Below are 23213 nucleotides of genomic sequence, written 5' to 3'. Positions count from 1 at the left end.
AAGATCTAGAGTGAGAAAGATAGCTCAAAAGTAAATGGAAACTTTTTCCAATGCCATTGAAAAGAATATTTTTAAACTATAAAGTAAAAACTGGACAATATGTACAAGTTTTCACGCAAAAAGATGAAAATGACAACCCAATCTGTACCTACACCAAAGTCCAACCAAAACAGTTGAGATATTACCCAACATATTCAATTTCCAGTACAAACAGCATTGTTATCTACAAAAAATGGTTTGGAAATAAATTCATAAGCAATAATATATTAGAATCAGGTGAGTTTTTGGTAATTTAGAATTAGATGGCATTATTGTATCACTGTGGATTTTGCTGTCTCTGTTGCGCATAATTGGGAAGATTCTGTGACGTGTTCTGAAGTCCTACCATACCAGGTTGTAGATTCTGAGCATTTGCTGGCATGTTTCCGAATGCACTTTGTGAACCATGTTGCTGTTGTTGCTGCTGTTGCTGTATAGGCATCATGCCACTGGGATTTGCTGCTCCCATATTGAACACTGCAAGAAAAAGTCCAAGATGCACTTTAGCATATTGAGTCCATATCCAAATACACACCATATTTCACATAGAAACAAGAGGACAGAATTCTTACTCTGATCACCCAAAATTTGTGAAGCATGACTTCGTTGGGGGTTGCTACCAGATAATCCAAACTGAGAAGTAATTTAAACAGAAGAAGTAATCACAATACCATCAAATGGTAATATAAAACAATATAATGCAAAAACACACATAAATTAAGAACAACTATCATGAACAATTATACAGCAAGCAGATAATCCAAACTGAGAAGTAATCTAAACAGAAAAGGTGATCACAATACCATCAAATGGTAATATAACAATACAATGCAAAAACAAACATAAATTAAGAACATCTATCATGAACAATTATACAGCAAGCATCGTAAAAGAAAGCAACTCAGTCTCATACACTTGAAATTACTTTTTTTTTAAATTGAGCTGCATGCAAGCATCAAGGAAGAAAAGAAGATTGAATGTATACTTATACATGAAATCAAAATTGCCATACCAATCTCTAATTACAAAAAATGAAGTAATTCTTTTCTGGATTAGCAAGAATGCATAAGCTTATTATATATTAAGTAAAATTATATCGTATTTCTGCTTGCAAATCAAGATGACAACTAACATTTGCAACATCATTAGTTCCTTGAGTGACTGTTTGCGGTAACCTAATGACCTTGAACTGTTAAAATTACATTCTTCTATCAGCACATTGAGTTAACAACTTAACATCAATCCTTTCCAATCCAATTTTAGATCAAGCAGCTTTGGCCCAAAATTTAGCTCTGTTTAAATTTATGGAGTTTGGAGTGTAAAAATATGCCAAACCCAGTGAGTCAAATGGAATTCAATAAACGTTCAATTTGATGAAGACATGCTTATCAATCCAATATTGGCAAATTAATAAAATAAAAGGGAAATAACATTGGCAAAGAACATTGACAGCAGACCTGCATTCGTGGTAGAAGTGATTGTGATGGCATCGTGGCTGACATGTTTGGAATCTGAAACAAGACAAACAAAATGACCAAGTATCAAATATAATGTCACAAAGGATACAAGAAACTAACTTCAACGAAAGGGAACAAACAAATATAACTAGGAAACAGCAAGAAATACAAATGCACATTATAAATAATGAACAAGAGCTGAAAATATGAGTGATGTACAAAACATGCTTCACCAACCCAAAATAAAGAACAAAAAACCCAAAAGGAAAAACCACTAATCAACATACTAGAGATCAAATGTCAATATATTACTTCTCAGGAGAGAGTGGGGGCAATTATGCCAAGTACAACAGGTAGAATACAAGTGAGATCGCCCCAAAAATAGAAAAATAGAGAGAGTACAGCAAACAAAATTGGGAATATCTAAAAAGTCTGAGAAAGATATCACACCCATCTGAACGAAATTTTAAGAAAATTCAACTTGATTTCATTTGTCCTATGGACTTCTCTAAACCTTCAAATCCCCCTTGTTTCTCTCCAACCAAATGCACCACATGAGACATTAAAAGGAGGCTCTCCATGCCAGCTCATCACCAAATGCATAGTGCTGCTTGCATGTAAACTATTTTGTTCCAAAGTTATGATAGGGTATTACTTTATCCTCTCCCTGAAGTAAGGTATGTATCAGCTCCCAGTTTTTGTGGAGAAGAAGATTTAGACCCAATTAGTAAACACTTAATCCCACCCCCCCCCCCCCCCAATATTATTCTCATGAACTCAACATTTCAAGGAGATTAACTTCACATTCAAATAGCAATCACTTTCCCAACCTAACCCCAAAACTTTAAAGGATACATCATTAAATAAGGGTAATTTAGGAAAATCACATAGTACATCCCAAAAAAGAAAGGACAAGTAACATGGGATGGAGTACAAAAAGTCTGCAAAGATTATCTATAGATTCTAAGATAATCTCTTTAATAAGAAATAGCCCTCTTGCAGAATATAGCAGGATCCATAGGAATGTAGGTGCACCATATTGACCCAAGCATAAATATAGCAGGATAAACATTTATACTTCACATTTAAAGTATAAAGTATAGTATTTAAAGAATATCAACCTACAGTGTCCAGGGTTCGGACCAGGTGGAACACAGCTTGGTTTTTATTCGGTGATTTTAATATTATTAGATACCCCTGCGAGAGGCTTGGTTGTGATTCTTTTAATCCAGCCATGTTCGCATTCTCGAACTTTATTGAGAATAATTATTTAGTGGATCTTCCTTTGGACGGGGCATCTTTCACCTGGTTTAGAGATGCTGAGCCGCAGGCTATGTCTCGTATTGATAGGACTCTTGCTTGTGTGGATTGGGTGGATCATTTTGGGAATGTGTCTCAAAGGGTGCTCCCTCGTGTTATTTCCGATCATTGTCCGCTTTTGGTGGAAGCTGGTGGAGTGGATAGGGGTCGCTGTGCTTTTAAGTTTGAGAATATGTGGCTTAGATCTGAGGGTTTTCTCGAGAGAGTTAAACTTTGGTGGGAGGGGTATAGTTTTTTGGGCTCCCCTAGTTTTGTTCTAGCTCAGAAATTAAAGGCTTTGAAAGAAGACCTTAAGAAGTGGAATAAGGAGGAATTTGGTGATTTGGCTTTTAGGAAGAAGTGTTTGTTGGCTGAATTATTGGGTCTAGATTCTAAGGAAGAAATGCGGGGCCTCTCTAATGAGGAAGAGTCCCGTCGAACTCAGGTTAAAGGTGATATTGCAGCTTTAGCTGCTTTAGAAGAGACTTTTTGGAGACAAAAGTCTCGTGCTTTGTATGTGAAGGAGGGAGATAACAACACTCGATTTTTTCATAGACTAGCGAACTCTCATAGAAGAACAAATCACATTAGAAGCATTGTGGTTGATGGGGTCTTATATGAGGACGATTCTACTGTTAAAGCTCAGGTGGCTCAGTTCTATCAAAATCTCTACAAAGAGCCAAATATATGGCGTCCAACAATGGATGGATTGGATTTTGATTGCATTGGAGAGGATGAAAGGTTGGCCTTGGAGAGGGAGTTCTCTAAAGAAGAGGTGATCCAGGTTTTGATGGAGATGGAGGGGGATAAAGCTCCTGGACCTGATGGTTTCACCATGGCTTTTTTCCAAAAATGCTGGAGAGTGGTGGAGGAGGATGTTATGGCTGTTTTTGAGCACTTTCACAGGTATTCAGTGTTTGAAAGGTCTTTAAATGCCTCGTTTCTCACTCTAATTCCCAAGAAAAATAATGCTATTGATGTTAAGGACTTTCGGCCTATTAGTTTGGTAGGAAGTGTGTACAAGCTGCTGTCTAAGGTGTTGGCAAATAGATTGAGGGTTGTGCTAGATAGTCTCATCTCTGAGTCCCAAAATGCTTTTGTTGGTGGGAGACAAATTTTGGATTCAGTGCTTATTGCTAATGAGTGCCTAGACAGCAGATTGAAGAGCCATGTGCCCGGGGTGGTTTGCAAATTGGACATTGAGAAAGCCTATGACCATGTGAATTGGGACGCATTGTTTTACTTATTGGCTAGGATGGGTTTTGGGGTGAGATGGAGGGGGTGGATTAAGGCTTGCATAACTACTGTTCGTTTCTCTATTATTGTGAATGGATCCCCGGTAGGCTTTTTTGGAAGCTCTCGTGGGTTGAGACAAGGTGATCCACTGTCCCCTCTTCTTTTCCTCTTTATTATGGAAGTTCTAAGTAGGCTGCTGAAGAAAACTGAGGATTGTGGTCTACTTCGTGGCTTTCGTGTGGGGCCTACTAACTCTATAGGGGTACGCATTTCACACTTGCTGTTTGCAGATGATACCATTTTGTTTTGTGATGCGTCTAGAGATCAGTTGTTGTCCATTAGGCTGGCTTTGACTAGCTTCCAAGCTTTTACTGGTCTGAAAGTTAATGCGGGAAAGAGTGAGATTGTTCCTGTTGGGGAGGTTGAAAATATAGATGTGTTGGCTGCCATTCTTCGTTGTAGGGTGGGTAGTCTGCCTTTGAAGTACTTGGGTATGCCGTTGGGCACCCCTTACAAAACAGCATCTATGTGGAATCCTATTTTGGAGAGGATGGAGAAGAAACTCTCTGGTTGGAAGCGTCTCTATTTATCTAAGGGGGGTAGACTTACCCTGGTGAAGAGTACTCTTTCTAGCCTTCCTACGTACTATCTATCCTTATTTGTCATTCCTGTAGCTGTGGCTGATAGATTGGAGCGTATTCAGAGGAAGTTTTTATGGGGATCTTCAGAGGAGTGTTTCAAATATCCTTTGGTGGCTTGGGAGAAGGTGTGTTTACCGATAGCTTTGGGTGGTCTGGGGATCAGGAAGTTAGTGCACTTTAATAAAGCATTGTTAGGGAAATGGTTATGGAGGTTTGGGCGAGAAGGCACTCATCTTTGGAGGAGGGTTATTGCTTCTAAATATGGTGAGGGTCAAGGGGGGTGGAGTTCTAAAAGTTGCAGAAGGGCTCACGGTTGTGGTCCATGGCGTGGTATTCATGATGGTTGGGAGAGCTTCTCCAACCATGTGTCCTTAGTGGCGGGGGATGGCTCTCGTATTCTTTTTTGGCATGATAAGTGGGTTGGAGATAACACGCTTAATAGGCTTTATCCTCAGTTGTATGTGTGTTCTAACGACAAGGAAGCTTACATTTCTGATGTTCTATGCTACCAAGAGGGTCGTAGCGATAGAATCTGGAATTTGAGATTTCATAGGAACTTTCATGAAAGGGAATTAGGGGCTGCCTTATCTTTCCTTGAGTTCATTCAATCTCGGATCCCTAGGGGTGGTGGGAATGACACCTCTCATTGGTGTCTCAAAGGGAATGGCATGTTTGATACCCGGTCCTATTACAATAACATTAGGGGTGCAGCTGATTCCAATTTTCCGTGGAAGGGTGTTTGGAAAGCTAAGATCCCTAGGAGGGTGGCTTTTTTTGTGTGGACAGCGGTTCATGGGCAGATCCTTACTTTGGATAATCTTAAGCTTAAGGGGCGCATTTTGGTGAATAGGTGTTGTATGTGCCATCGGAATGAGGAAACCGTGGATCATCTTCTCCTCCATTGTCCGGTAGCTCACTCTTTGTGGGTTTACATGCTTCAGATCTTTGGGATACATTGGGTCATGCCAGGCTCTGTGGAAAGCTTGGTGTATTGTTGGAGTTTTTGGCTAGGAAAATTTAATTCAGACATATGGAATATGATTCCCGGCTGTTTGATGTGGATTGTTTGGATGGAAAGAAATCGGCGCTCTTTTGAGGACACTGAGAAATCCTTGGCTCAATTACAAGCTCTGTGCCAGAAGACTTTATTTGATTGGTCTAGGTGTTGGGGCTTCTCGGAATGCTCCACTATCTTAGAGTTTATTTCTTCCCTTAGTATTGCGTTTTAAGTTTTTCCTTTTAGTTGTTTGCTGTTTATTTTGTTTTTTGCTTTTCCTTGTGTTCACCATCATGAACACCTTGTATTGGCTTTTGTCTATTTTTTAGTTTGTTTTAATAATATTATTATTACCTATCAAAAAGAATATCAACCTACAGTCCTCTGGATCTGAATTGGGCATTTGTACTATAAAGCTGACCGAATGAAACAGAGGCAAATCTGATAATAGTTCTGCTAAACCAGAAACATCACTTTAAAGTCAAATATAAACTCAATGAACTCCTGAATGTGTCAAAGAATCTGAAAAGCAAAATACAGTTAGAGCTTTACACTATCTAGTAACAGAACAACCAACACAAGATTTATTAATACATATGCAACCATCATGAAAGAAACACACAGTTCACAAAATGTTCTTTGTCTGTACAGAAGCTGGATATAGTTAAAGCAGAAAATAAAAAATGCAAGCAACTTAAGATTAATCAACAGCAGGAGGGGGCTGGGGGGAGTGAAACAGCCTCAGGCCCTCAGCTAGTTATATTAATCCAAAGAATCACTATGCTGCCTACTGGAGTTCCTGATTATTGCAATTAACTAATATTAAAGAGCATGAAAAGGAAAAAAAATAGGAAGTGAATCAATGGACTTGTATATCTGACCATTTGGGCATTCGATGTCGCCTGAGCTGCATTAAATAATGCACTATTAGCAGCACTAGAAAACTGGCTTAAATGGCGATTCATCTGATTTCCCTGGTTGAGTTGACTTTGACCAATGCCATGCTGAACATGTCCTGAGGGCAATTGTCGACCCTGAAATTGCTGGTGCCCCATCGACTGAGAAAATTGCATCTGATGTTGACCATGTAACTGGGGAGAAAACTGGCTTAAATGGTGACCACGTAAATTGACAATATAGAGAAATATGTGATATATGTTTGCCAAGTCTTTTTTTTTTTTGATAAGTTGTTTTGCCAAGTCATTGTTGAAACTTTAATAAACAGTTTTAAGTATATAAAGATAACTATAGAAAACATGCTTATCAAAAATTTTAAAATGAACTATAGAAAACTCATTAAACCTGGTATCCTCTCCCTTTTAATTTAAACTCCCCCAATTCGGGGAATTTGAAAACATGAGCTTGAAGGGGATGATACAAATTCAAATCCCCCTCAAATTCACTTGTTTACACTAACACCATGTTTGGTTGCACCTAGGCAAAGCAAAGAGAATCTCTATGTGAGTTTGGATGTAGGAAGGAAAATAAAGGAAACAAATTATTTCCCTTGTTTAAATTTCAAAGAGAACAGAAAGGAAAATAAATGTTTTTACTTTTAAAACTTTAAATATATGACTTGTAAGAAGAATATACACACACATTGGTAATTTTAAAATAAAAAAGTTAAAAATCACCTCAAACTCTCTCTCCCTTCCCCTCTCTTTCAGTCCAAATTGGGAAGACAGCAAAAGTGTGGGCCCCATGGAAAATGTTTCCTTCCACATCATCCTAATTTCCTTTCTCTCATGTCAACCAAATCAAGGAAATGCAATCCTTTCTCTCTTCATCTTTCCTTTTCCTCTTTTTTCTTTCCATCCAAACAATGTGTAAGAGAGGAGTACATCCAAACAAGGAAAAGAGGAACCCCTCACCACTTATCCTCTCCTTTCCTCCATCCAAATGGACCCCAAATTTCTTGGAAGACTTTGGTAACAAAGACACCATTAATAATGACCAGCTTAGATATACTAAGGCATACATGTTTTAAATGTCAATGTATGTGGGGGTGTGTGCACGCACGTGTGTGCATGTATCTATAAGTTTTCACATAACTAACGAAAAATGCAGGTTGTTGAAAATTTACCGACTGAAACTTCTGCTGAGCCTGGCCCTGCAAATCATGCAGCTGAGGCAGCTGGTTCTGCATAAGAAATATGACAGTCAAATGGTTAGTAATGAAAATCATCTAGCAACAAACATTATCAATTTCAACACAGACTTATATAAGTCCTACTCAAATGCTAGTGCAGAACTTCCTAAGAAGAAAAGCATTCGGAGAGATTAACATAAGACAAAATTCAAGGCTCTGGAACAGATTGTGTGATACAAGACGGAGGCAGATACCAAGGGAGAAGATTTTTCCTTTTCGTTCTCAAAATAGTTTACATCATTTGTTTCACCCATTTTCAATACAAGGATTTTCTTACCTCCACTAAGTCCTGAAAACCCATCAGATCTCCAAAATTTAAATTTTATCCTAAATAGAACCAAAGTTGGTGTAAAAGTTCATTTACAAACATACATATCATTAAGCATGTTCTAGTGCAAGAAATTATATGTCCAAACTTCCATAAACAGCCTCAACTTTGGATGGAACACTGGAAGCGTAAACATAACTAGCAATTCAGTATTGTTTATTGAATCAACTAAAAGATGCAACCACTTCAAATTCATATATTGTAGTATTATTCCTCACCTGTCCCAGTCCTTGCATTGCAGATTGCCTGAACTGTTGCTGTTGCTGTGCAAGGAGCTGCTGCTGCTGATGCTGAGGTAGTTGCATCAGTTTCTGCCTTGGCTGCTGCTGCTGCTGCTGTTGTTGTTGCTGCTGCAGCTGCTGAGGGGTATGTTGCTGAGGAGATGGTGTGTTCATCATGTTTGTACCTGACCTAGGAGAATTGGCATATTGTAGTGGAGATGTTGTTGTGTTATCAAAGGAAGTAGCAGTTGTGGCACTAGGAGATGCAGCTGATCTTCCAATAAGTTGTGGTGCAGAAGCCTGCTTAAAAGTTTTTGGTAATTGGATAAAACACACACCTTCAGAAAAGAAGACCCTAATTATCATCCTACAGATGCAGAATATCAAGCCACAACAGGCTAACACAAACCCCAAATCTTTATCTACAACTTGTTAACACAAACATAGCAAGATAAGGATAAAAGCATAGCATGCCCCACTTATGCGCACTAGGGTGTGTAGGATATCAGTAATCGTAAATCAAAATTAGAGGACAACCACATGAATGATGTTTAGGCTTTAACATTAGTAGGCCAGCCTCTTTAATTCACAATTTGAGTAAAAAATTAATGAATCATGTAAAACTTCACGATGTGAAACTTAAAAATAAAGTCAAGGATCGTACCTGCAACAAAGTGCCCTGTCCACTGATGTTATTTGATGACACAGGGGTATTCTTTGAATACATTCCTAGAACAAATTTTTGCAAAAGCCACCAAAATAGAATTGATATTCAATCCAATATATATAATCCAAAAATAAAAAGATCATGCTTCAACAAGTGACTGATTATTACCAGATGCATCAGCAAAACTTTGCACTCCATCACCTACAGTGATCACATCCACCAAATGCGATGGAAGTGCAGGTGTGATCTGCCTCTGGTCTCCTGGTATTCGTAATCCTACATGCATAAACCAATCATTTCTAAATGTAGACTTACAAGTATGCCTAGACCAAATACATCTTTCTGGCACAAAAACTTGAAGCTTTTATTAGAGGTTATATTATTTTCAAGATACTCTACATAGCTATTAGTCAAAACCTCTGAAAATATGCTTTGGCCCACCGTCCTTAATATGCAACTGATCTTGCACCTCAATGTCCATTTTGACAAGCAGCCACACTCACCAAAACATTATTACTAAATTATGTACTGCTCTAAATTTTAAGCAGACCAAGGAACCCTTAATTATATGCAAATGTAAAGATTATCTTAGAAAGTAAAGCCCATATTTAACGTGATGAAAGAATAATTTGCAACTTGGACTCTAGATCAACAATTAAGATCATTTCAAGCGGGTCTAGACCAACGAATCCTCAAAATGAGGACACAATTCTTTGACAGGGGATGGAATTGATCCATCAACGAACTTGTGTCTGGAAAATTTGGAGAAAGACTCCGGGAACCTAAGCAATCAATTCTATATGGCACTTTAATGTGTCTCCCATTAATCATCAATCAGATAACTAAGCCAAAGGGCTGGTGCCAGAAAAGAATGTGCTTAATTAAGAACACAAAATGAGGCCCTTAAAATTCTCAATCCTTTTGTCATTGCTACAATAGCATACATCACAAAAGTAGCTTATATTTGGGGGGAGGTGAGGGGTTAAGGAAATTAAACTTATTTATATATGCACTGGAAGCAGCAATCTGTGTCAATGTTTAAGAATGTTACTAACTGCTAACAATAATAAGAAGAATTCAGAAAAAACACAATAAGAGAAAATCCATCTGCAGCTACTCTAATATGCACAAAGCATCTGTGAAAGCCGTCCTTAGTGACAAGAAACATACAGTAAATCATTTTTGTCGAACTTTTTCTTTGTCATAGAGGTGGTACTATTTGACGACAAATTGCCGAAACAAAGTTACAAGACTAGACTGCATGCAAAGGCCTTTCATCTCTAGATACAAGAAAGCAATTAACCAATATAAATTTAGAGCTAGATGAAAAGCAGATAATCTAAAGGGCATTGAATGTAAAGAGACAGTTGAGAGTAATGCCTTCGCCATAATTTACAGCAGCTCGAAGTAAATTCTCTTGTTCTTGAATTTTTGCAGCCTGACCCTTATCCAAAGTTGGGGCAATTGTCAGCCCTTGACGGGTTCCAAACATATAGGCTTTACGCATGTCAGCTATCATTTTTTCTGCACTTTCACAAGCTGCTCCAATCATATCAATTCTAGCCTGTAAAATGGAGATTTCTAAATGCATGGAATTCATGAAAATAAATAAATACTGAAATTTGGATGCTCAATGAACTTTGAAAAACCTTTAACTTCTCAATTTGTGAAGATAATGGCAAGTTTTGCATCCCAAGAAGCAACTGCTCCCTCTTGGAGTTGTCCTCCACTTCCATCTCAGGCAACAGTTTTGAAGACAGCATAACTGGTAGTACTGTAATCACAGAATCCCACAAATTGATTAAAAACTTTGATAGCTATATTATGTGTTTCATTGGAAAATATTCACAAAATGTGTTCAAAGACCTAATTAGACCAAAAGTGACCAGGGTAATTGTGGGTCCTTCCAGAGCTTAATTTTGACTCTTATACAGAACAAGATTATATATAATTGCTAAGATTTAAAGTTTGAAGACTTAAAGTTACATATGCATCACAAAAGCAAGTACATCTCATAATACAGCACAATAATCCCCCCCCCCCCCCTCCCCTTCTGGTTATACAGATAAGGTGTATTTGAGTTAACAAGAGGTAGATAATTCAACAACAACAAAAAAAAAGGTCAATATAACAATCAATTAAATAATCATTACAAAACCTTGATGATATGCAGTTTGAAGGCTCAGAGAGTGCGATTGTGTAGGCTTCTTACTTCTTGAAATGATATGAGTAAATAGTAACATTTTTTTCACCATAGTTGAAACAAAGAAAAGTGCATTCAATGCAAGCTACCATATCAAACCTTAACCCTTTTTTCCCAATTTGGATGAGTAATCAATAATTTAATTAGATAAGAGGAGGCTCACATAATGGAGCCTCTACATTTATTACTGTAGCTATGTGTCAAATTCTCTCAATTAATACCTGATTGTAGTACAATTAATCCAATCATTGATATCAGTAATACAACCCATTTGTTGAAGGTCATGAGTAAAGTCTGGAGCTCAAATTACTCCCAGCTGGGGGAGGCCAGCTGGAGAAGTTGATAAATCGGACATAATGTACAACTTTGGTACTTAACTTAGATATACAGATGGAGAAAACTTCAGTACTTATCTTAGATATACAGATGGAGAAAATTGGTGATGATGATGTATCTAAGGAAATCTTTATAAGAGATTTTTCTGTTATGAGAACATTAAGCAAAGAGGACTCATAGACACATGGAATAAGTTAAAAGTCCTGATTTTTTTTTTTTTTTTTTTTTGATAAGTAACAAGAGAATATTATTAATAAAAGGAAAGCAAGAAAAACACAAAGAGTTCACGGTAGTGAACAAAGGAAAAAAAAGGAACAAAAAGACTGAAGCAGCCCCTAATCTATTCTAATAGACGAAAGAAAATCCATAAGGGTAGAACTATCCAAGAAACCCCAACATCGAGCCCAATCAAAGAGGGTCCGTTGGCATAACTCTAATAACTGGACCACAGTTTTCCCCTCATCCTCAAAAGACCGCCGATTCCGTTCAGTCCAAATAGTCCACATTAAACAACCTAGAACCAAATTCCAAATATCAAAACTGTGCTTCCCAAGCCAATGATACCAACAAAAAAATAAGTCCACAACTGAACCTGGCATGACCCAATCGATCCCAAACAACCGAAGCATATACATCCACAAAGAATGAGCTATCAGACAAAAAAGTAATAGATGATCCACAGATTTCGCATTACAACAGCACATACAACAACGATTCACCAAAGGACAACAAATATATAATATATACATGTCTATGTTGGTGTAATAACAAAGTTAGACACACTGACATAAGTGCTTGGCCCATGGAATTAATCCCAGCCAGACACGTGCACAGTTGTGTCTTCAGTAATTGCATTTCACTAGATAAATATATTAATTAAGTAAGGTGTATTTTCTTACAATGATTTAGTGTGACCATCAATGCATGCACCTTAGTTTTTCTACATATGCCTTACTCGTGTTAAGAAGACAAGTGCATACTTGTAGAATTCTCTGCATTTACATTCTTTGGATGTACTACAAAAGCCTTTGAAACCTTCTTAATGTCATCAACAATGTTGAAAAGCTCAAGGTTCACCATAGAATATTGCCCTAAAATATCTTGCCTGATACACAACACAAGTATGTTAACACAATTACAATTGCCAATAAAAAGGGGTATGTTGGCAAAATTAAATCTAAAAAATAACCAGCAATAAACCATCATTATGTCAATGGATGCGCAATATCGCAATATATGCCTCTCTCTTTTGCTAGTATAACTGAGAAACTAAAGCGGCTAAATTTCTATTAAACTAGCTTCAAATTTTACTATTTTTCTAAATTTCCTTCTATTAATATTGAAACAGAAGAACAAAACCCTAGGAAATCTTTACAATGCAGAAAAATCAACAATATGAATGGTGAAGAAATTATTGAATCCTCAGCTTTCTCAGTAACGAAACAAATGACGAAGATTAAGGATTCGAATTGTCGAAGAGAAAGCTAGAGAGTGATGATTTCTCAGCTACACTAACAATTGTTCTTCAATTATAAAACCTCAAATTCAAATGTAACCTAAAGCAACTCAAATTCTACAAATCTACGCTTCAAGATTTATTATTTTTTAAAAACAGAAAAACAAAACCCTAGAAAACTACAATGCAGAACAAAATTAACAATCTGAATCGCAAAATTATTGAACCCTCAGTTTCTCAGCAATGAAACAAATAACGAATAATAAGAATTCGAAGCTCAATTTTCTAGAAATTGAATTGCTTTAGTTTCTCAGTTACACTAGCAATTGTTCTTCTTCCAATACCTCAATTTTTAAACCCTCAAATCCAAATGCAAACCAAAGCCACTCAATTTCTAAAAAACTGAGCTTCAAATTTTATAATTTTTTTTTAAAAAAAAAACTCTTCTATTTCTCTTTAAACAGGGAAAAAAAAAAACAAAAAAACAAAAAACAGAAAACAAGAACAAAACCCTAAAAATCTACAATGCAGAACAAAATTAAACCTGAATCGCAAAATTATTGAAAAGTCAGTTTCTCAGTAATGAAACAAATACGAAGAACAAGAATTTGAAGCTCAGTTTTCTAGAAATTGAATAGCTTTAGTTTCTCAGTTATACTAGCAATTGTTCTTAAAATCCAAATGCAAACTAAACTAAAGCCACGGTTGTTCAGTTTTCAGTGTCGTGGAACTACATATTTGAGTGTAATAAAAATACATGTAAGAAGTGTTATAATTTTTTCAATGATTTCTCAAAAACTGAGCTTCAAATTTTTATAATTTTTTTCTAAATTTCTTCTATTTCTCTTTAAACCAAAAACAAAACCCTAGGAAAAATATATAATGCAGAACAAAATAAATAACATGAATGGTGAAATCATTGAATCCTTGGCTTTCTCGGTAACCAAACAAATAACGAAGAATAAGAATTCAAAGCTCAATTTTTCTAGAAATTGAATCGCTTTTAGTTTCTCAGATACACTAGCAAATTGTTGTTCTTCAAATACCTCAATTTGTAAACCCTCAAATCCAAAATGCAAACTAAAAATCCACTCAATTTCTAGAAAATCGAGCTTCGAATTGAAACAAAACCCTAGGAAATCTTTACGATGCTGAAAAGTGAACAATTTGAAAGGCGAAACAAAGAAGGAAGTGTGTGTGAGAGAGAGAGAGAGAAGGACCATTTGGGAGTGGTGTTGGTGCGAGCGTAGGCGTCGAAGTCATCGAGGATGCGAGCGATGGCTTTGTAGAGACTGACGGCTCGAGTCTTCACCGCGTCCAGGTTCAGTTGCTGCTGCACCGCTTGGTTCAGCCTCTCCACTTGTTGTTGCTGTTGCTGTTGGTTTTGGTTTTGGTTTTGTTGTTGACCTTGTTGTTGTTGTTGTTGTTGTTGTGGTGGTGGTTGAATTTGGTTTTGTACTACTACTCCCTCCATGGCTGAACACAGCAGCACGGAGAGAGAAAGAGAGAGCAGTGAAGAGTTTGATAATGGAACTGATAGACAATCTCTTTTTCTCTGTTTTGTTTTTGCCTTTTTGGGTACACTTGGAATGTAAGAACTCGAGGCACATTTGTTACTGTTTTTTAAATATTTAATAATATTACATGTATTTTTATATATATTTTTACCCCTATATATTTCTAAAAAATTCAAACAAGAAAACTCTTACCGAATAGGCCCTAATCGCCTGCGACTCTTCTTCCTCTTGTAGATAGTTGATAAGCAGGTTGATTACTTAGGGCCCATTTTGTAGACTATAATAATAATAATTATTATTTAAGAATATTTTTTAATTTTAATTATATAGAAATAGAAATATATATTACAAGTAATACAAAACGTTATAATGTAATGTTTATTACTATTCATTTGTTTGGTGATAATACAATAAAAAAACCCTGAAAACAATAAAATGAAAGCATTTTAAAACAAACTTAAGATATATTTTATGAAATTTCTTACCATATAATTATATTTTCTAAAAATAATATTTTTTTTAAAAAAAAATTGAATGAGAGATTAGTTATTTTTTATGATTTTTTATTTTTATAATTATTATGTGCTTATGGAAAGTTTATTTATTTGGAAATATATTAATTTCATAAATTAATACACCTACTAAGAAATAGCAATTACATCCCATTTAGAGTTGAATAATAATTTTTCATTTAAAAAATCGTTATTCATAAGGATTACTATTCTTTGTAATAAAAATATAATCAAACTATTGAATAGTAAACCATAGAAATAACTATTACATTACATTGTTTATTACAATCTATCAAACGTACGTTAGCAAAAAATTCTTCCGCTTTATTATGATTATAGTAAATTTGACTACATCTCTTATACTACCTAATTATTTTATAGGGTGTATGTTTCGTCTTCTCTGATACATTGAACATTTATTACTAAGAGTGTCCAACCAGACCCACCAATCGATCCACCCACCCAAACCATCTCAGCCAAATTGAAAACTGTCTGACCCAATGCTAGCTATGGTCAGTAATGGATCTCTACCTCCATGAATTGAAACTAATGGGTCGATTGATGGGTCTTCGCATGAAAAATTGATTTCGACTAACCCTACCAACCTTCACTCCAACATCTCGTCATTCATCGCCCTTTCCCTCTCTCTCAGCCTTAAATTCAACAAGATCTCGACTAGATCCAATGAGTTCTTGCCCAAATCAGTCAAGATCCGACAAAATTTCAACTAGATCTGTTGAGGTCCAACAAGATCTCCAACACTATTGAGATCGCTACTCCTTTGTTGGTTTCGACTGAAAGCGATTACCATCCACTTAAACCAAAATCGAGTCGACTCGTGGTTTCTAGCGATCAACAGTGGGTTAGCTATCCTGCCACTCAAAGTAGTCAGGTTGGTTTTGGATTAGGCACAAACTTGAACCTAGGTTGACTTGTGGATAGCCCTAGTTATTGTAGAGATTAATTCCTTAATAGTGATTTTAGCTATAGATTTTAAACTCATAATTTCATGGATATCATAATTCTCTCATCTCTCACAAGTCATATTATTATTATTATTATAGATAGCATTCTCACACCCAAAAAAAAAAAAAAAAAAACCAGTTATTATAGAGAGAAATCACTTAAGAATGATCTTAACTCGAGATTTCAAACTAAGGATTTTATGGATATCATAAGTCCCAAAAAATTGCTAAGCCAATTCTTGGAAATAAAATTTTTGAGAACTTTTAGTGTAGGACATAATGTGACTAGTCTGTCATATCATTTTTTAAGTTGGATTGTAAGAACACTCAAATGCTTGAGCCCACTAATTCAAGATTAGGAGCTCATAAAATAATCTCTTATTTAATTTTAGAGCAACTAGTTTGTGCAGTATTATCTACAAAATAAGAGAAGTCTATAGACACAAAAATGTCACTCCCAAATGATGTGATAGATTGTTAATTATAAATATAAAAGTAAGTGATGGGTGTCAAATTTTTTGTGTCTACAGCATTGTTCACAATTTTTTTTTTTTTTAATAATTTGCTCACAAAATATAATCTCTCAAAAAGTCAGAAGTAATTTGCTCATGGTAATGGTTTAAAAACGTAGCGTTTTTCTGATTAGACTAACCGGTTATGCCGCAGCAATATAGGTTGATTGAATACAATTGATTACAAAACGGAAAATAAAGATAGAAAAAAATAAAAGTTTACCATAATATTGTGATATGATTGATAGTTTCCTTACTTGCAAGTCATTTCCCGAATGCATTAGAAAATCAGGGTTTAGCTAATCCTTCATTCATTACATGTCAAACCAAAATCTTGCATTTGATAATAATACGACCCTTCTTGTTAATCACTCTTTTGCTTACAGAGTTTTGTTTTTTTTTTGTTTTTGATAGACTTGTGCTTTGAGGGTGGATGGCACAAGTCAGTCATCAAAGTTTTGGGTAGCATCCAAGGTATTTTATCCTTCTCCATTTTCATTATCCATGTTTTGCCATTAATATGACTTCTTTTTTTTTTAAAGAAGATTAATATGACTTCATTTGATGAGAAAGTACAATAATAACAATTAAGTTTTAGTCCCAAAACTATAGGTCAATAATGGATCTTTAACAAACTAATTAAGGCCTGTCATATATCATTTATTTTCTCTTCAAAAAAAATATATAATTTATTTTTCGTCATTTTACCGTTTGTGGCCTAAGGCGAAAACTTTAAATAAGCCATTTTTATATTTAAATAACATTTAATTAATGTTTTATATTATAATTTTTTTATTTAAAATCTATTATTCTTATTTTTTAATATGACTATTTCACTAGCAATTGGGTTAGATTTTCATTAATTCATAATTTTTTTTGAGAAAATGCTAAAACTCCTACAAATTTTACTATAAAAAGCTTACAAACTAATGTGATAATTAATATTATTGTTAGCATTTCAACAAGATAATAAATAATTATTTGAATTACTTTATATGCTAAGGGCTAGTATCAATTTGTAAGACTTATGTAACGCAATTTGTAACATCTCTAGTGCCACTTAATTTTTTGTTATTTCTTAAGAAATAAGGAGAAAATGTATAACTCATTTTTTTTATTTAAGAAAATCACTTATTGCTCCTCATATTTGGGGGGAAATTATTAGGTACTCTTGGATAACTTTTTTATTATTATATATAAGTAAAAGTCAATTGTCTACCATGAACTTAATTGGTAAGACTCATCATTAATGTAAGAGAAATGAGCACCACGTTACCGTATTTTGAACATACCTAAAATTACTCATATTTGTGGGCCTTTCTCTAATGGGTGTCCTAGACCATGGCCTAAACCTACAAAAATCATAGGCTATCCCAGTTTTAAAACGCCACTATAGCTTGATTTTTTTGTCATTAACGGAACCAAATTTACTTTGTGCCAGATTCTACAAAGCCAAATGCTTCCCAAAATGTTCGATTATGGAGGCCAAAGAAAGACAATTCCTCGTATGTATGGAAAGGCATCTAGATTATGGACACTTGGTTGGAATGAGTCACTTATAAACGACATTATTCTGAGCCACAAAGCAAATGTAATCAATCAAGATGACTTCCCCAGACAAGATTCATATGCATAGAAAATAGCATTAGTATTTTCACAATCAAAAGTGCATATATTTTAGAGTGGTAGTAATTAAGTACGATGAAGAGGCACGAAGGAGAGAGGAAATCTCAAATACGTAGGAAGGAAGTTGAACAATTTTGGAAACTGACTATGGAACTCTAGTTTCAGATTGTGTTCCTTTTCCTGGTTTCAGATTCAGAAAATGGATACATGCATGTTTTAATTTCATTATTGAAAACATAAAAAGGAGTACTTGGGGGAACTAAACAGGACCTAGAGGTTTGGAAACATTAAAAGCTTTGCCTTAAGAGAGTTGCTTATATAGTCTTCCGTGTAAAACAAATATATATGCTAGATTAGTTGCGAGACATAGGAGAGGTACATGCAAAGAATAAGAAGTCATAATGAATTGCATTGCATTCCAATTTCCAAGAAAAGAAAAGAAAATCCCAATGTTGGTTCTTTCAAAAAATAAAAATAAAATCCCAATGTTGGTGAATTAATTTATCGGACTTCCCCATATAGGTAAATGCAAAGAATAAGAGCTCATGGCGAATTGCATTGCATTCAATTCAAGTTTTTATGATGATATTGATATGTATATATATATATATATAATTTTTTTTTTTTTTTTTGTGTGTGGAGAAAGTAATGATATTGATAGTTAGAGACTTATGGCACGTTTGGTAGACTGTAATAAGCACTGTAATGTAATAGTTATTCCTATGGTTTAGCTATTCAATAGTTTGGTTATATTTTTATTACAGGGAATAGTCATTCCTTATGAATAGTTATTCTTTAAAATGAGGAATAATTATTCCTCTCTAAAAGGGTTGTAATAACTATTCCTTAGTAGATATAATAATTTTTAACATTAATATATTTCCAAATAAATAAATTTTCCATATCCACCTAACAATTATGGAAATAAAAAATCATAAAAAAATAATTCATCTCTCTAAAATTTAAAATATGTTATTTTCTAAGAAATATAATTATATGAATGAGATTTTTCCTAAAATAGATCATAAATTTTAATCTAATATTACAACTCACAACCAAACTAATGAATAGGTTTAGTTATTCCATTACAACACATTTTATTCCTGGTAATAAAGATTACCATTCCTGTTGTAATCCACATTCAGTGTACCAAACATACCCTTAGAGTAAAGCCATCATTATTAAATAAATATTAAAAAAAAAAAAAAGAGTAGCTAACCTTAAAAATAAAAAAGCTAAGAGTAGCCAACATCAAAGTGTAGTATTAACTATTAAGTTATTATTAACCCCAATCTCATTGCAGATCTCTTGCACCAACCTATTGTTGCTCTTCTGCATGGGGCTTAGCTGCTTAGGTCTTTTCCTTTTCTTAAAAAAAAAAAAAAAAAAAAAAAAAAAAAAAAAAAAAGTGTTAAAAGGTGTTGGCAAAAAAAAAAAAAAACCAAATATGAAAAGGTGACTGACAGTCTGACACTATTTGGTATTTTCGAGGAATGCATGATGCATCTAAGTTCAAATCCTCCACCCTCACTTCAAAATTTAAACATATATATATATATATATTTTTTTTTTTTTTTTTTTGAGGAAACATAAGGGGTGTTTGGTTTGTGTTTTTAAACAACTATTTTCAGTTTTTAAATAACATTTCACGCATTTTAACGTACTTTTTCACTTACATGTATTTCCACAAATATTTTCAAACAACAATTTTCAATTTTTAAACACATGTACCAAACGAGCCCTAAGTTATCAAAATTGATTCAGCATAAGAGAACACTAAGGAAAGAAGAAAAAAAAGTAACTTGCAATAATTGTAAGTGGCGTTTTCTGATTGCACTAACCGGTTATATTGCAGTAATTATAGGTTGATAATTGATTGATAGAAGTTTTTGTAATGATAGAAATATAAACTATTTTACAAAAAAATTTACAAATTGCTGACGTGAAGAGTAATTATTGGTAAATGAAAAAAATGATATTAATAGTGGGTTTAAATGAAAACCAATAAGAGATTGATCACATCAATATTTTATAAAAATATTGTAGAATAGTTTGCGTGTCTGTGGCCTTTTTTTTTTTTTCAAGAACCGTAAATAAAAATAGAAACAAATAAACGTTTACCATAGTATTGTCATATGATTGATAGTTTCCTTAGTAGAAAGTCATTCCCAAATATATATATATATATATTGGAAAAGAGGGTTTAGCTAATCCTTAATTACGTGCCAAAATCTTCCTTGAAACCAATTCAAGATCCTTCTTATTAATCACTTTTTTGCGTACAGATTTTTTTTTCCCCCTTCAATTGACAAGAAACCTTTGAGGTTTCATATCAAAGAGCAAGACACACATATTTTTATTTTTGTGGTCTGAGCAATAGTTTTGATTCAATGGAGCCTTCTTCATATATGGTACCCCACTATACTCATTTTTTATGGTTTTGGTTTTTTGCCTCTTGTTTTTGTCTTCTAGTTACTCTTTTTTACTTATTTTATTCTGTATTTATTTTTTAATTGTGGTTTTGTTTTGACAGACTTGTGCTTTGAGGGTGGATACCCAAACTCCTGGATGGCACAAGTCAATGATCAAAGTGTTGGGTAGCATCCAAGGTATTCTATCCTCCTCCATTTTCTCTATCCATGTTTTGTCATTAATTTAACTTCATTTTGATAAGAAAGTACGATAACAACAACCAAGTTTTAGTCCCAAAATTTTGGGGTCGACAATGAATCTTTAACATATCAATTGGGGTCGGCCATATGTATTGTGGAGAAAGTATACAACAATTTATTTTGTGTTAAAAATTTTGTTTGATTTATGTACCTTTTTCTTTCATTAGGAGTATCCTATACCTTTGATGTCCAACAAGGGTTGGCATATGTATCCGGCAATGTAGACCCAGCCATGCTTCTGACAATGCTAGCAAAAGCAGGGAAACATACAGAACTATGTTGGGTGGACTCTAGATATCAAAGGAAAAAACCAATTGTGCAAGTAGATGGTTACCATGATGACCATGGAACTACTCAATGTGCAACACTAGGCTATGACTATGGAAATACTCAATATGCAACACTAGGCTATGACCGTGGAACTACTCAATATGCAACACTAGGCTATGACTATGGAAATAATCAACCTGCAAGACTGGGGTATTATGAGAATGATCCTTATAAATCATATCCATATGAACACAATCCACACTCTGAGATGATGGCTCTTCCCTCTCCTCATGCAACACCACGACCACAACCACAACCACAACCAGCAGCGCCAGTGGTCCTCAGACATCGTGAAGAAAAGCCGGTTAATTGTTGTATGATGTGAACTATTAGAGTATGCATTACTTGACTTTGGTTTGGTTTTTCTTTTTGAGTCAATTAAGAGTCTTCATGTTATGACTTCATTTGGATTGGAAGTTGGGGTTTAAGGATGGTTTATATGTTTATAGACAGTCTGTCTTCTTTTCCTGAATTTAGATGTTCTGATGACAGATTTTTGTGACACAATAAGTGTGTTTGCAAATTCAATAGAAATAGTTGAATATCTCTCCTGCTTGTGTGTTGTTCTTACTATGTGGTGTACTAGTTGAATAATCTCTGTTAATTCTATCAGTCAAGGAGAAAGTATACCAATTGTAGGATACATTTTTGGGAGCTGTAAACACCTTTTAAATTTCCCTTTGAAGTCTTGAATGCCACATTCTGATTTTATCCTAAACCATATTGTTTTCAAAGTACCTGCAAAACATAACAAAATAAAAAGCATCATATGGTACAAAGAATGAATACCCATCAGCAAGTAAAACTTAGAAAACCAACAAAGGCAACTTCTGGCTGCTCATTATTTAAAGCAAGCTATAGGTGAGACTAATTTTTTACTAAATAATAATATATTAACTGTAAACTACAATTTTTTAAAAAATAAAATTATTTGTAATCAGATTCAGTCAACTTATTCCAGACTGAATTATGACAAAGTAGAATTTATGAAATTGCTACATGTTGCTGCAGTTACAATTTCAATAACTAAGTTGCTACAAAATTATGATAAGGAAACATCCCTCTGATGAAATCCAAGAGTACTTCTTCAACAAAGGTGCTACATGTTTATGGTTTCTACTTTAAACTGTACCCCACAAGATCCAATTCTGCTTCAAATTGTTGTCACCAGGCATAGGCATGTCCTTCCCTTCAGAGAGCAAGTGGTAATTCTGCTTCAAATTGTTTGTTCTCTTCTTGGTGGCTCCAGGTTCTAAGGGGTCAATAAGAAGATGAATTTTGTAGTCCATATGGTTTTATTACAAATTTGTCCATATAGTACTAAAAAAATAAACTATAAGTTAATTTGGTATATTGTTTCTTCATATAATGAACATACTAATTATGATTGTTAAGATTAAATCATAGAAATAATCTATTGTTTCTAAATATAATACCATTCTTCTCAAAAAAAAAAAAAAAACAATACCATTGCGCACCCTTAGCGTGATGGTCACTTCAAAAGTACAAATTCTGGTAAAATAGAAGGACAATGGCTGGAGTTCAAGTTTCTAAGAAGAAGTTTCACATGTACATACACTTAAATTAGGATAGAGTGAGATTTCTATTTCAGATTTAAAAAAATAAAAATACAATAAACATATTAATTATTATTTTTGTATTATTTTTTTTTTATACAAGATAGAATTTCTATTTTAACCTAATCTAAGTGTATATGTGTGTGAAGTCTCCTCCTGAAAACTTAAACTCCGGCCCTTGCCCTCCACACCCCACAAGCACTTATACTTATAGAGTGATCACCGCACCAAGAGTGCATGGTGGTAATTATTGTTGTTAAGTGAACTTTAATTATTATTACTTATAATATTTTTATCAATTAGTTTATGTTTTTACTTTGTACGATTATTTTATTTAACAATTCAACTTAACTGTAACAACTATTAGTTATTGTTGTTTTTGTCTTCACTCAACCACTCCCCTGTCCCACCCTCTTACCTTTTTAAAAAAAAAAATATTTAGAACCACCTCTTAGGCCTTATTTAATTGTTTA

General features: G+C 34.4%; 1 protein-coding gene across 4 annotated transcripts; it reads right to left on the bottom strand.

Annotated features, from left to right (window-relative positions):
• Positions 1–31: 31 nt before the first annotated feature.
• LOC126727546 (mediator of RNA polymerase II transcription subunit 8) lies at positions 32–14627 on the bottom strand. 4 transcript variants are annotated; one of them, XM_050433254.1, is made up of 12 exons: positions 14250–14621; positions 12554–12678; positions 10684–10808; positions 10415–10598; positions 9203–9310; positions 9032–9096; positions 8365–8667; positions 7753–7809; positions 6551–6760; positions 1497–1550; positions 612–672; positions 32–516 (listed from the first exon to the last, which is right to left on the bottom strand). In XM_050433254.1, the coding sequence occupies exons 1-12, from the start codon at positions 14501–14503 to the stop codon at positions 317–319; spliced, it is 1746 nt and encodes a 581-aa protein (XP_050289211.1). In that variant the 5' UTR covers positions 14504–14621; the 3' UTR covers positions 32–316. The 4 variants fall into 4 exon arrangements, 3 of the variants coding, with proteins under 3 accessions (XP_050289211.1, XP_050289213.1, XP_050289212.1); XM_050433256.1 differs by having other exon boundaries at positions 12529–12678; positions 14250–14459; XM_050433255.1 differs by lacking the exons at positions 32–516; positions 612–672 and adding an exon at positions 742–804 and having other exon boundaries at positions 14250–14624.
• Between the last annotated feature and the right edge of the window lie 8586 nt (positions 14628–23213).

Source organism: Quercus robur, chromosome 5, assembly GCF_932294415.1.
Source record: "Quercus robur chromosome 5, dhQueRobu3.1, whole genome shotgun sequence".
Classification (NCBI taxonomy): Eukaryota; Viridiplantae; Streptophyta; class Magnoliopsida; order Fagales; family Fagaceae; genus Quercus; species Quercus robur.
This window is presented reverse-complemented; position numbering and strand designations above follow the sequence as displayed.